The sequence below is a fragment of the Microcebus murinus genome, chromosome 27 (assembly GCF_040939455.1).
Source record: "Microcebus murinus isolate Inina chromosome 27, M.murinus_Inina_mat1.0, whole genome shotgun sequence".
Classification (NCBI taxonomy): Eukaryota; Metazoa; Chordata; class Mammalia; order Primates; family Cheirogaleidae; genus Microcebus; species Microcebus murinus.
The window spans coordinates 3332252-3345349 of NC_134130.1; the positions used below are offsets into that span (position 1 = coordinate 3332252).

At 50.5% G+C, this 13098-nt stretch overlaps 1 protein-coding gene and 1 long non-coding RNA gene across 3 annotated transcripts in view; one reads left to right on the forward strand and one right to left on the reverse strand.

The window, feature by feature from the left end:
* Nucleotides 1–837: 837 nt before the first annotated feature.
* LOC142864835 (uncharacterized) lies at nt 838–7210 on the reverse strand. The gene is made up of 3 exons (XR_012915136.1): nt 7112–7210; nt 4942–5011; nt 838–2055 (listed from the first exon to the last, which is right to left on the reverse strand). It is a non-coding gene; the product is annotated as an uncharacterized LOC142864835 (long non-coding RNA).
* The window catches only part of INSR (insulin receptor), a 115413-nt gene continuing 105701 nt past the window's right edge, over nt 3387–13098 (forward strand). The window contains exon 1 of one of the 2 annotated variants that reach the window (XM_075998132.1): nt 3387–4035. In XM_075998132.1, coding sequence (XP_075854247.1) covers nt 3936–4035 — 100 coding nt within the window. In that variant the 5' untranslated portion in view covers nt 3387–3935. The remainder of the gene's footprint in view (nt 4036–13098) is intronic. The other variant, XM_075998133.1, reaches the window with a different exon arrangement.

Genomic DNA, 13098 nt, shown 5'->3' on the forward strand with positions numbered 1-13098 from the left:
TTGTTTGTTTTGAATCAAGAGTCTTGCCCTGTCGCCCTGGGTAGAGTGGCATCATCGTAGTTCACAGCCACCTCCAACTTCTGGGCTCAAGCGATGCTCCTGCCTCAGCCTCCCGAGTAGCTGGGACTACAGACGCTTGCCAGGATGCCCAGCTATTTTTTTTTTTTCTAATTTTAGTAGAGACGAGTCTTGCTCTTGCTCAGGCTGGTCTTGAACTCCTGAGCTCAAGCGATCCTCCCACCTCGGCCTCCCAGAGTGCTGGGATTACAGACATGAGCCCAGCTGCACCCAGCCTTTTATTTAAATTTTTTTTTCTATTTTTGCAGCTGCTGGAATGGTATGCATATAACTTTTGACTCCCCCAAAACTTAACTACTAATAGCCTACTGTCGACTGGAATCTTTTCCAAGAATATAAGCAGTCAATGAACACGTTTTGTATATTGTGTGTATTATTAACATTGCAACATTAACATTAACATGCAGCACTATTAGCACTATTATTGCATTCTTAACAGTAAAGTAAGCTAGCAAAAAGAAAATGTTATTAAGAAAATCGTAAGGAAGAGAAAATAGCATTCACAATCCTGCATTTATCAGTATTACACGTTTACATCGCCCGTTTACAAAATGAATCAGATGTCTGAAACGGGCGATTGCAGCTGCAGACCTCAATCTACGGTACGTTCAAGCAATTCAACTTTTTCTCGTAATGTCATGATTTTTCTCTACTTCTTGGGAGCATTTCCAACTTCACTAGTCACAGTCCGTATAGGTACCATGCTGTTATTCAGAGTTTATGGTATTGCACAAAACAAGATGAAAAATACACGAAAACTGCAAGAGTTTATTTATTTATTTTTTCACTGCAATATGCAATTTCCTAGAGAGATGATTAGTGTCATGCGGCTTTCCAAGCAGGTGCTGCTAACATTTGAGCTCACCACAGTAGCAACAGTAAGGGGCTACAAAATTATTACAGTAGTCCATATATACTACAGTTAATTTTATGCAGTTATGATTTGATACTGCATCTTTGTGTTTGTTCACATTCCTCTTGGTTAGGAATGGCATTGTGTATCTTTCCTTCCCAAAGGAAAAAATTTGTAACGAATATTTTATACATAAAGGTACACTTGGCTACAATTTCCCATTTTCTCTATGTATGTCCACTTTTGGGACACCCTGTAGATTTCTGTATATTTTATAGTAGTAAATGATACACTAGACTAGCACCTTAATGTATTTTAGGCATTCATGACATATCTAAGATTTTCTTAATTTTCTTTTCTATATTTCTAGGCTACACGGCTCCTCTTTGGGTTTTTTAAAATGGTTGCAAACCTCCAAAATCTTTTGCAGTATGTTTACTGAAAAAAATCTACACATAAGTGGACCTGCATGCTTCAAACCCATGTTGTTCAAGAGTCAACTATAGTTCCTGCCCACAGCTCCAGTTTCTTCTCTTATCTTTCTACAGCTACATGGTTCAGTTGCAAGAATGCAAGCCCACCATCCTCTGGGCCTTTGCACATGCTGTTCCTTCTACCTGGAACACTTACGGGGGCTTCTCCTGGCTGGTTTCTCCTCTTGTTTAGATTTCAGGTCGAAATCATTGCCTCAGCCAATCTTTCCCTACCCACATCCACCCCTCTCAACCCATAACACATGATTATTCTCATGGCTTTCTCTCCCACAAACTTGTGAGCTCCAAAAGGAAATGGATCATGCTCGATTTGCTCACTGCAAATCCCTTATTGCTTATGGCTTGTTGATTCTTCCATTCAACAAATATTTAGTAACCAACAGATATGTCAGGCACCGGGTTTAAGCAGTGAACAAGACTAATGAGATGTCTGCCTTCCTGGGGAGGGCAGAAGATGAACAAAATAATAAATATGAATTTCCGGTAGAGATAGGCATGTTAGGAAAAAAGATGACCAGGTGTGGCGGCGGCTCACGCTTGTAATCCCAGCAGGTCGGGAGGCTGAGGTGGGAGGATCGCTGGAGGCCAGGAGTTCCAGATCAGCCTGGGCAACATAGTGAGACCCTGTCTCTGCAAAACAATTTTTAAAAATTAGCCAGGCATGGTGGTGGCACATGCCTTGTAGTCCCAGCTACTCAGGAGGCTGAGGCAGGAGGATCCTCTGAGCCCAGGCATTGGGGATGCCGTGAGATACAATGATGCCACTGCACTCCAACCTGGGCGACAGACGCAGACCCTGTCATTCATAGATAAATAAATAAATAAATAGAGAAAGAAAATCACTACAGGGGAAGGGAACAAGGGATTGGGGCAGGATTTGCCAAGTGTGGCCAGGGCAGGCTCATAGGCACCAGGAGGCGAAGCCAGGCTGAAGTGTCACAGGCCAGGGGGACGGCCAGAGTAGGTTCTTGCGCGTTGGAGAACAGTGGGCCCAGCTGCAGGCAAGCTTTATTTGATAAAAAGAGGAAGAATGAATGCCTTGGGGTTCGGGCTGTGCTGGGTGCTTTCCCAAGTTTGATTTCCCGCGCACCTCCCCAAATCTGCCCTGCAGGTGTCGGGAAACCCATTCTACAGGCCAGGCGGACCCAGAGAGACAGTACAGTCACCGGTCCAAGACCACGCAGGAAGAGAGGGGTGCTGACTTCCCTGCACTTAAGGCCCCCGCCTCCCCTACGGTGAGGGGAGGTCGCCCATTGTCGTGCGGCATTCCTGAACGACAATTGCTGGACATTCAAACACAAACGGACCGGTCTGCGCATTGAAAATCGGGTGTGGCCACCTGCGCCCTGGCCAGGGTTTCTAGCGCCCGGTTTGCTCTTTTAGGATTTTCGGCACATTCCCCCAAGTCTCATTTCTCCACCTAGAAGCGCAGGCCCGGCCGAGGGCACCCCCTGGCCGGCCCCAGCGCGGTGCACGTGGCGGTCCCCAGGGGCCCGGTGTGGGTCACGCCGCTGGGCGGGGGCGCTCGCGGGGCGGGACCTCTGGGGCGCCCGCGAGCTCTAGGACGAATGTCGCTGGCGGGGCCCCGAGTAGGGTGAGGCAAGTAAGGCTCTAACTCGCTCGGGCTGCAGAATTTAAGGGAGTGCCCAAAACACCGATTCACCAAGGTCGATAGTATTTGAATGCAATATTTAAAAAAAAATAAAAATGAATTCCCTCCCTCCCCCAAAGCCTGTGACGAACAAAATAGAAAAGTGATAGAGAAAGACAAGATCTGTCTCGCAGGGGCGGGCACCCGGGGCGACCCCAGGGTCTGAGGCTGGCGCTTAGGCCCGCAGGGGATCTGGGGCGCCCCTAGGTCAGGGCGCTCTCGGGAGCCCCCAGCGCGGGGCCAGCTCGGGGAGGCGGGCGGGGCGGGGCCGGGTGGCACGTCCGCCTGCGGGCTCAACCCTCCCTCTCCCGGGCCTCTCCCGGGCGCCGAGTCCCTTCCGAGGCCAGATCCGCGCCACCTTTTCCTGCGACCCGCCCGGGGCCCAGCTGACGGGACGCGTTGTTTACGGGCCCGAGCAGCCCTGGCTCCCGCCGCCCGCCCGCCAGCCGCCAGCCCAGGTGCCCGGCCGCCCGTCAGCGCGTCCGTCCGCCCGCGCGTCCGTCTGTCCGGGAGTCCGCAAATCGCGCCCCAGAGCGCGCACCGCTGAGAGCCGGGAGGCCGGGGCGCAGCGCGGAGCTCCGGCCCCTGAGATCTCCGGACAGGGCCCGGGCCGCAGCGGCCGGGGATCGGGGCCGCCACCGCCGGGCCTAGGCTCGGTATCTGCAGCGGCAGAGGCCGCGCGCCCCTCCCGGGGCTGTCTCCAGGGTCCTCCCGGGCGGGGACTGCAGCCGGCGGGCCGCGGGCGTGGAAGAGAAGGACGCGCGTCCCCCAGCGCCTCTCGGGTGGCCGCCTCGGAGCATGACCCCCGCGGGCGGGCGCCACGCGCTCTGATCCGCGGGGACCCCGCGCTCCCACGGCCATGGGCGCCGGGGGCCGGTGGGGGGCGGCGGCCGCGCCGCTGCTGGTGGCCGTGGCCGCGCTGCTGGTGGGCGCCGCGGGCCACCTGTACCCCGGAGAGGGTGAGTCTGGGGGCGTGGGAGTGGGCGGGAGCACCCATGGGGGGAGCGGACCTCTCCGCCAACACGGAACCCTCGCGGGGGAGGGGGGCGGTGGCCAGGACAGTTGCCTGGGCCCCGCGGGGGGCGGGAAGCCGCTGACCTTGGCCTTTGCCCGCCCGGCCTCGCGGCTCCGCGCCCTCTGTGCCCGATCTGAGCCCGAGGAACCTTGCCCCAGTGCCCGCCCCGCCTCGGGAGCCTCTGCGGGGCTCGCCTCCGACCCGTGCCTGGCCCCCTCCAAGCCCAGCTCGCCCCCGAGACGCGACACGAGTCGGTCACTGGGTCCGGACAGCTTGGGGCAGCCAAGCGCCCGAGCGCTTACCGTGTGGAGCCAAAGCCCCGGCGCCCCGCTGCTGGGTGCCGCTGCCGGGGTGGGGAACCGTGGAAACCCCTCCATCCTGCTTCCTTGGATCTAGGCCCGAGGCCACGGGGGGGGGGGCTCTGGGTCCATGTTTACCGCTTTGGGGCTCTGCTACCAGATGTCGGGAGGCAAACCCTAAAGGCTTGGCATCAGCAGCAATTGTAGTGGCACAAGTAGTGACAGTTTTCTAAATCATGATAATTATAGTTGGCATCACCCATATGCCACAGGCTGGTCCATCTTATCTCTTTGGATGGTCATAGTGGCCACTGCACGCTGATACTGTGGTGTACCCATTTCACAGAGGAGTAAACCGAGGCACAGCCAGGACGCATCACTCACTTGCTCTAAAGTCAGTGCGGGAGTGAGAACTTGAACCTCTCTGTGTCTAGTTCCACCCAAGGCCCTAGCTGACTGCTGCCTCTTGTTTCAGTCTCCCTGGACCCTTCCCAAGCCCCCCAGCTCTGCCCTTCAGGAAGGAGTCTCTGATCTCTGAGCCACCCCTTTACCCCATGGGCGCTTCTCCTTGGTGTCCCTGTGTGGGCAGCCTCTTCCTTGCGCTTGAGAGTTGTCACCTTTCTGGTAGTGAAGACAGAAGCATCACTTGAGAGAATATTACTTGAGTTTCTTGCCATGGGGGTCTGAGGGTCTGCTTAAAAAAATATCCGTTAGGCTACTGCTTCCGATTTTTCCATAAAAGGAAATCGATCGTGATGAGGAGGGCGTCAGGGAGGGAAGGAATTGAAGTCCCTAAATTTGCTGGTGGAGGAGAGGTGCATGAGAAGGTAGTCTCTGGAGTGGACCCACCGCTTTGTGGAGTGGCTCTGTCAATTACACCATGTCTACAAGTCCTCCCCCCCCATATAGTGGCCGTTAGTTTGGGTTCTTGTTAAGAAAATCCAAGACGAGTTGTCTAGACGTATGCGTGCCTGTGTCTCTGTGTGTGTGCATGCGTGGTTTTTATTATTTTTTTTCCTCTTCTGTTCCTTGTAGCTTTGGAATTGCGGATGGGAGTCTGTCTGGGCTTTTGGGGTCAATAAATGGATCTACCATGTCTTTGCACGTGTCCTGTTTCCACAAGGATAGGGGCTTATTTTTTTTTTAACTATTTTTAAATTTTTTGTTCATTGCTACATTTCTAGAGTCTAGAACAGTGCCTGGCATATAGAAGGTGTTCAGGAAATATTTATTCCAGAGTAGGGCACCGATGGTGGAGACCCTGGCCTCTTTATCCCCTTAAGGAGCTCCTTATTCTCCGGATAATACCTTGCTAAGGATAAAAGGGTTTGCATATATAATCTCAGTTAATCCACTCTTCAACCCTAAGAGGGAGGGTTTGTCACCCTTTTTTTTTTTTTTTTTTTTTTTTACATCTGAGGAAACTTGACTAGGTTATACAGCTAGCAGGCAGTGGAGCTGGGATTCGAACCCTAGCTAGTTTGTCCCTGGAGCATTGGTCTCCTAACAAATAGCTGTTCTTTTGGGTCTGAGCCTCCCCAGCCCTGCTTGGGGTAATGGTTAACAAAAATCCTATCAAATAAATGAGATGTGATGCCTCTCTAAGGCTTGGAACTTTCCAGATCATTAATCTCTTAACGTCAGCCAATACAGCACTTTGATTGGCATTGGGGTTGGGTGGGTGAAGGGAAATCAGTGGGATTTTTTTTTTAAGGGAGGAAGGACTCCTTTTTTGGAGTTGTCATTGTGGGGTGGGCCACCCCAGTTCATTCACTGGCGTCTTCGTGGCCAGGCTGAGCTGGTCAAGGGCTTCTCCTCTCCGTGTCCCTCTGGATTGGCCAGCTCCGTGGTGAAATTGCTTGCAGGCGTTGCAAAGGCAGAGAAAGAAGGCATTGTGGGATTAATTAAAATAGGAACTCACAGAGCTTTGGGGGCTGAGTCTAGTGGGTCAGCTCACTGAGGCATGAGACCCTCATTTCTGGGTCCCTCTCATTTCTTATGCCATCTTTCTGCAGTTGTTCCTAACCTTCACCTCTCTCCTGAGATCTGCTTCTTGTCCCTTCCCTATTCATTTACAGAGACCACAGTATGAGCCCCCACCCCCGTCTCCACCCTCCCCCCACTCCATTTGACTTCCTTTTTGGTTCTAGCAGGGCCTCTCAGCCTTGGCACTGTTGACATTTGGGGTCGGACAATTCCTGCTTATGGGGCCGTGCTGTGCACCATAGGGTTGTTGAGCAACATCTCTGGTCTCTACTCACGAGACGTGGGTAGCACCTTGCCTTTGCCCCCAGTTGTGACAACCTCGAATGTCTCCGGGCGTTGCCAGCTGTCCCCACTGGACAGCCACTGCCCTGGGGGAGCGAACCTTCTCCCTGTCTGAGACGCCCATCTGAGCTCTTACTGCACCTCAGGAATCTTCACTCACCCATGAGAGCCTTTCCTTTTCAGCCTGGAAACATTCAGTGCCTCGTGAACCCCATTGTCCACCACTGACCTCTGGCCCTCTCCTGCCCAGCTCCCTGCCCCCACTCTTGCTATCTCACCCTTTACCCGCTATCCTGCCCACAGCGTCTGGCTTGTGTCTCCGCCACCGTGCCGATGGCTCTCTTGAAGGTACTCCTCACCTCCCACAACCTCCCCTCGGTTGACTCTCTTGGCTCAGACACTGCCAACTCCCTCCCACCAGAAGACCGAGCCGCCCACCCGTCCAATTTTCACGTGTGCCTGGCTTCTCCTATTTTTTCTTGTCTTCCTTCTTCTTTCCTCTCTCATGCGATCCCAGGCTAAGATGTTGGTCCTCTTGTCCTGGAGGGCCAGTCTCTCCTTTGCCCTTCTCCCAGCCCGCTTTGTAATTTATATATAGACCAACTCCTTCATTCGAACGGGGCTTGGCAAACTCTGGCCCTCGGGCGGGCCAAATCCCACCGCCTGTTTTTGTAAATAAAGTTTTATTGGCACGGGGCCACGCTCCTGTGTTGACTCATCACCATCTGCGGCTGCACAAAAGTGCCCCGACAGCTGATGGCAGAGTTAAGGCAGGAATTGCAGGGCCCGAGGGGCCAAGAATATTTTACACATCGGCTCTTTCCAGAGAAAGTTTGCCGAGTCCTGGTCTGCAACCGACTTCTGGAGGGTTGATTCGAGATGGCATGCCTGCTCGCTTGTGTGGTCCCTCGTACAAAGGAAATAAATCAATTTAAATGAAATGCCCAGGGAGGCTGCATTTTTCTCTTTATGGCACGAGGCATGTTGAGGAAATTTATGCCATTACCCTTTGCCGCGCCGAGTGTGAGGGTTCCCAGGGCGAGAAAACTAACGAGTGATGTTCCCTCCTTAGCTGTGTGTGCACAGCTCAGGATTTATGTATTTAAACAGCCATGTTGGCATCGAATGAGGCTTCCCTGCCATCAGCCCTGCTTCTAGAACACAAAAGGAAGTGGTGTATGATAGGAGATATTTTTTTCCCTCAAGACCCCTTGTGTTAATTTCTAGAAGTAAGAATACTTCTGGGGGTGGCTTGTTTTATGTTTTGCAATTGGACCGTATTTGTGTTTTATTAATTAATTAATTAACTTTTGAGATAGAGTCTCACTCTGTCACCCAGACTAGAGTGCAGTGGCATCAGCCTAGCTCACTGCAGCCTCCAACTCCTGGGCTCAAGAGATCCTCCTGCCTCAGCCTCCCGAGTAGTGGGGACTGCAGGCGTGTGCCGCCACGCCCAGCCAATTCTTTCTACTTTTAGTGGAGATGAGGTCTCACTCTTGCTCAGGCTGGTCTCGAACTCCTGAGCTCAAGCCTCCCAGAGTGCTAGGATTACAGGCATGAGCCACCTCGCTTGGCCATGTTTTTTTAAAAATATTAAAATAACAGCAAATAATGCATTTTCATTGCAGAAAAAAATTACAAAAGTATAGAGAGGAAAAAACCAAAAGTTCCCCTTCAACACTTTGTTCCCCAAGACTATCCTATTCCTGTTTTGGGACGTGCTGTTACATCGATTTGATGTGCATCTTTTTATTGAAAAATGTTTATTTTTTTTTCTTCTATTTAAAATTTTTTTTATATCAGCATATTATGGGGGTACAAATGTGTAGGTTCCATATATGGCCATTGCCCTATCCAAGTCAGAGCTTTAAGCGTGTCCATCCCCCAGACAGTGCGCACCGCACTCATTAGGTATATGAAAAACTTTTACTTTTTAAATTACCATATAGGCAGGGTGCAGTGGCTCACACTTGTAACCCCGGCACTTTGGGAGGCCGAGGTGGGAAGATCACTTGAGGCCAGGAGTTCGAGATGAGCCTGGGCAATATAGCGATACCCCCATCTCTCTAAAAATAGAAAAATTAGGCAGGCGTGGTGGTGGCATCTGTAGCCCCAGCTACTCGGGAGGCTGAGATGGGAGGATCACTTGAGCCCAGGAGTTGGAGGCTGCAGTGAGCTGTGATCTCACCACTGTACTCCAGCCTGAGTGACAGAGTGAGACCCTGTCTCTAAAGTAAAAAAATGAAATTACTCCACAGTAAAATTGACTATTTCTTGGAGTGCTGTTTTATGCACTCTATTAACCCATTAATGGAGCTATACACCCATTCCCATAATCAAGATATAATCAGTCTTATCATCCCTCAGATACACCCTCACCTGAACCTCCCATCGACCACAGATCTCTTCTCCACCTCTAGAGTTTTCTCTCAACTTTAAAAAAAATCTTATATTTGGATTCATATTCTTAAAACTCAATTTTTTTTTTTTTTTTTTTTTTTGCTCTGAGTACAGTCTGTCTTCATTATTCCTGGATCATGTACTTGGCGAGTTTGCCTACTCGATAAAATGTATTGGTCACCCTCAAATCAATACTCTCGGTACATTTCTGGTCATTTGGGGGACACTCGAGAAAGGCGAGTCTCAAATTTGAAGTCAAACCAGGTGACACACCACCTTCTTGTGTCTGCCCTCATACTGTGGATTCGTACAATTCTCTTTCTGAGGATAAAAACAATTGTCCTTGGCCGGGCGAGGTGGCTCACGCCTGTCATCCTAGCACTCTAGGAGGCCGAGGCGGGAGGATTGCTCAAGGTCAGGAGTTCGAGACCAGCCTGAGCAAGAGCAAGACCCCGTCTCTACTAAAAATGGAAATAAATTAATTGGACAACTAAAAATATATAGAAAAAATTAGCCGGGCATGGTGGTGCATGCCTGTAGTCCCAGCTACTCGGGAGGCCGAGGCAGGAGGATCGCTTGAGCCAAAGAGTTTGAGACTGCTGAGAGCTAGGCTGGCGCCACGGCACTCTAGCCTGGGCAACAGAGTGAGACCTTGTCTCAAAAAACAAACAAACAAAAAAAACAAACAATTGTCCTTTTTGCGGTATATTGGGTGCCATGGTTTTGGCATTTTTGTGTGTGCGTTTTTTGTTGTTGTTGTTGGTGGTGGTGGTGGTGGATTTGGCTGTTTGAAACAGCCCCGAGGCACAGTCCTGAAGCTCTGTCTAGCGTTCCCGAGCTCGGACCACGGCGAAAACCCGTGTGCCAGTTTCAGGCGTGAGTCCTAGTGCTCTCGGCCGTGAGTTCAGTGTTAATGGATCGACGATGTATATTAAATGAGGTGTCTGTTAACAGAAGCCCATCCATAAAACAAGGTCATGCATTGATCCATTGCTAAAAATACTGGGGGCAGAAGCTGGCAGGAACCTAACCCCGTGTTTCCCCTAAGAACAAAGCTTCAGTATTTCCTAATTCAATGTTCTAGGGGCCTCCATACAACAGAACTATGGCAGATAACGAGAATCCTACCTCGTTTCCTGTCCCAGGTGGCTTCCTATCACTGCGGTTTAAAATTTATGAATTCAGGCTTGTCATTTCCCAGTTAGACTCTTTTGACTGCAAATACCTTTTATTGTTATTATTATTATTATATTTTTATCTGCGTGTAAATCTTCGGTCCTCCCTTGGGACGTTCGTGACATGATCCCAAAAACCCCTGGTCTATGTTTCAGTGAGGAGGGGGGAGGTCCCCGAGCTCTGCCAACCCTGGTGCCAGGGAGTGTTGCAGTGGCTTCCAGGATTTTAGAAACGCATGTCGTTCCCAGCGGAGCTACATCAGCTGATCCGCGTGGCCAGAGGCGGACCAGCTCAAGAAGTGTTTGTTGGAGTTCGAAGCTGACTTGGGAGGATTCATGTTGGCCTTCAGGTCTGGCATTTTCCTCCAGTTCCTTAAGGGCGGTGTCCCATCGTGTTTATATGGAAGCCCCCTGTGTCCTCGCGTTCAGGAATAGCAGGATGTCACCACCAGCTTCTTGTTTTCTCCTGTGCCTTCGTGGAAATGTGGGAAACATGCAGTTCACTCCCCAAAACTGCAGCTTAGGTGCAGTGACCTAGGTGTCCCTTTCCTCTCTGTGCTGTAAGGCTGCGACCTTATTTTTCTCGAGCGTTCCCCTGCGTCCTGCAGCCCCAGAGCGTACGTAGCACACCAGAATGCCCGGCGGACGTTCGTTGAATGAATACGGGAGCGATTTCCGCATGGCCCACGTGCGGCGTCCACGTCCACGACCTGCCACTTGTCACAGCTCCTCCATCGCTGCTTCTCGGCCGGAGTTCAGCTTTGAGAGCCGTTCTTTGGGGCAGGCGGAGACTCTTAAGGGTCTCTGACACCCCGCGGTGTGTCTAAGCTCTGGTTTCTGTGGGTGAGAAGTCTGGGAATGGGCTCTCCGTGGCTCAGCCGGGAGGATAACGGGTACACACACGTGGCCAGATCCCCATTCTCACCCATTCTTTGTGGCTTTTAGGAGGCTGTTTTCGTCGTATACAGGTGAGGAAACTGAGGCACGCAGAGAGGCTGAGGCGGCGGCCAGGACCACGCAGCTGGTGGGTGGCGCAGCTGGGAGGCAGAAGCCAGGTCTCTGGGGTTTCTAGGGTGCCCCGAAACCGGTTTCGGGGGCGGCCCGACACCTAAACTCGAAGCCTGTTTGGGCAGGACCCCCTGAAATGAGGAGGAAGCGGTTTTAAGACTGGAAAGAATGCAGGAAGGAACGTGCGGGCCCCAGAGCGGGTCACCGGGGATCGTCTTAAGAATGCAGGCAGTGAAGAATGAGGACCTTTATGATTGAAAGCAGAAGATGTAAAAACCCTTAGCATTGCAAAGGGTTTCAGAATCTTCTAGAGATTCCCCTCCCCTGCCCTGCCCCCAACACGTCTCCTCCGCTGTTTGCACGGTGAAGGGAAAAACCAGGGAACAAGGGGACACTTTGCAGGACAGCCCTCATGCCAGCCTTCTCTCCTTCTGGAAAATTCTCAGATTCAGGGTCAGCACTGCCCAATATAACCTTGTGCTCTGACATTAATGTCCTGTATCTGCTGTGTCCCGTGGGGCAGCCACTATCCACATGTAGCTCTTGAACTCTGGAAATTGTGGGCAGACTGAATTTCTAATTTTATTTCTCTGTGATTCATTTAAATGTTCACATACACTTTTTTTTTTTTTTTTTGAGACAGAGTCTTACTCTGTCACCCAGGCTGGAGTGCAGTGGCATCATCATAGCTCATACTGCAGCCTCCAACTCCTGGGCTCAAGTGATCCTCCTGCCTCAGCCTCCCAAGTAGCTGGGACTACAGGCATGCGCCACCATGCCCAGCTAATTTTTCTATTTTTAGCAGAGACGGGGTCTCACTCTTGCTCAGGCTGGTCTTGAACTCCTGAGCTCAAGGGATCCTCCCGCCTCGGCCTCCCAAAGTGCTAGGATTACAGGTGTGAGCCTCTGCGCCCAGCCAACATACACTTTTATTTAACTTTAATTGCTTGGAACATTATAAAAAAAAATCAATACTCGATTCTGTTATTGGAAAACCCTCGAGTATGTTTGGAGCAACTTGGGTAAGTGAAACCTGCGTTTTCAACGATCCCTTTTATGAAATCTACATATACAGATGGACAATTTCCAATGAAAGCTGAGCCTCTGATCTGAGATGGGTTGCCAGGATAAAATACACGCTGCATCTTCAAGGCTTCTTGTGGAAAAAAGAAAAAAAATCCTGTAGACAATCTCATTAATCATTTTTTAGTATCGATTACATGTTGAAATGAAATTTTTGGATAGATCAGGTTAAAGAAAATACATTTCATTTCTCTTGTTTCTTTTTTACCTTTTGAAAGAAAACTGAAAATTCCATATGTGGCTCGAATTAAATTATATTTCTTTTTTTTTCCTGTCTGCCTTTTTTTTTTGTGTGTGTGACTCTTTTTTTTTTCTTTATTTCAGCGTATTACGGGGATACAAATGTTTAGGTTACATAGATTGCCTTTGCCCCACCCGAGTCAGATCTTCAAGTGTGTCCATCCCCCAGATAGGGTGTACACTGCACTCAGTAGGTGTGAATATATATCCCTCCACCATCTTCCCTCCTATTACTGGGCATCGAATTGAATTATATTTCTAACCCTATACTTCCCCGGTCACCCACGGGGACAAGCTATAGTTTGCCATTGCCCTTGAACTTAAAATGAAGTTGGCAAAACTGGATAATTCTTCCTGCACTGTTCATTGAGGTTTTATTCCTGCTGGAACCCCTTCCAGGAAGTCTTCCTTGGTTGGACCAGACCGAGGCAAATAGCTTATTTTTTTTTTTTATTCTCTTATATAGCTCCTGAAGCTCTTTTTGATGACATCAGTTATATTTTAAGTGGATTCGGGTAGTGACTAGGCGGTTGC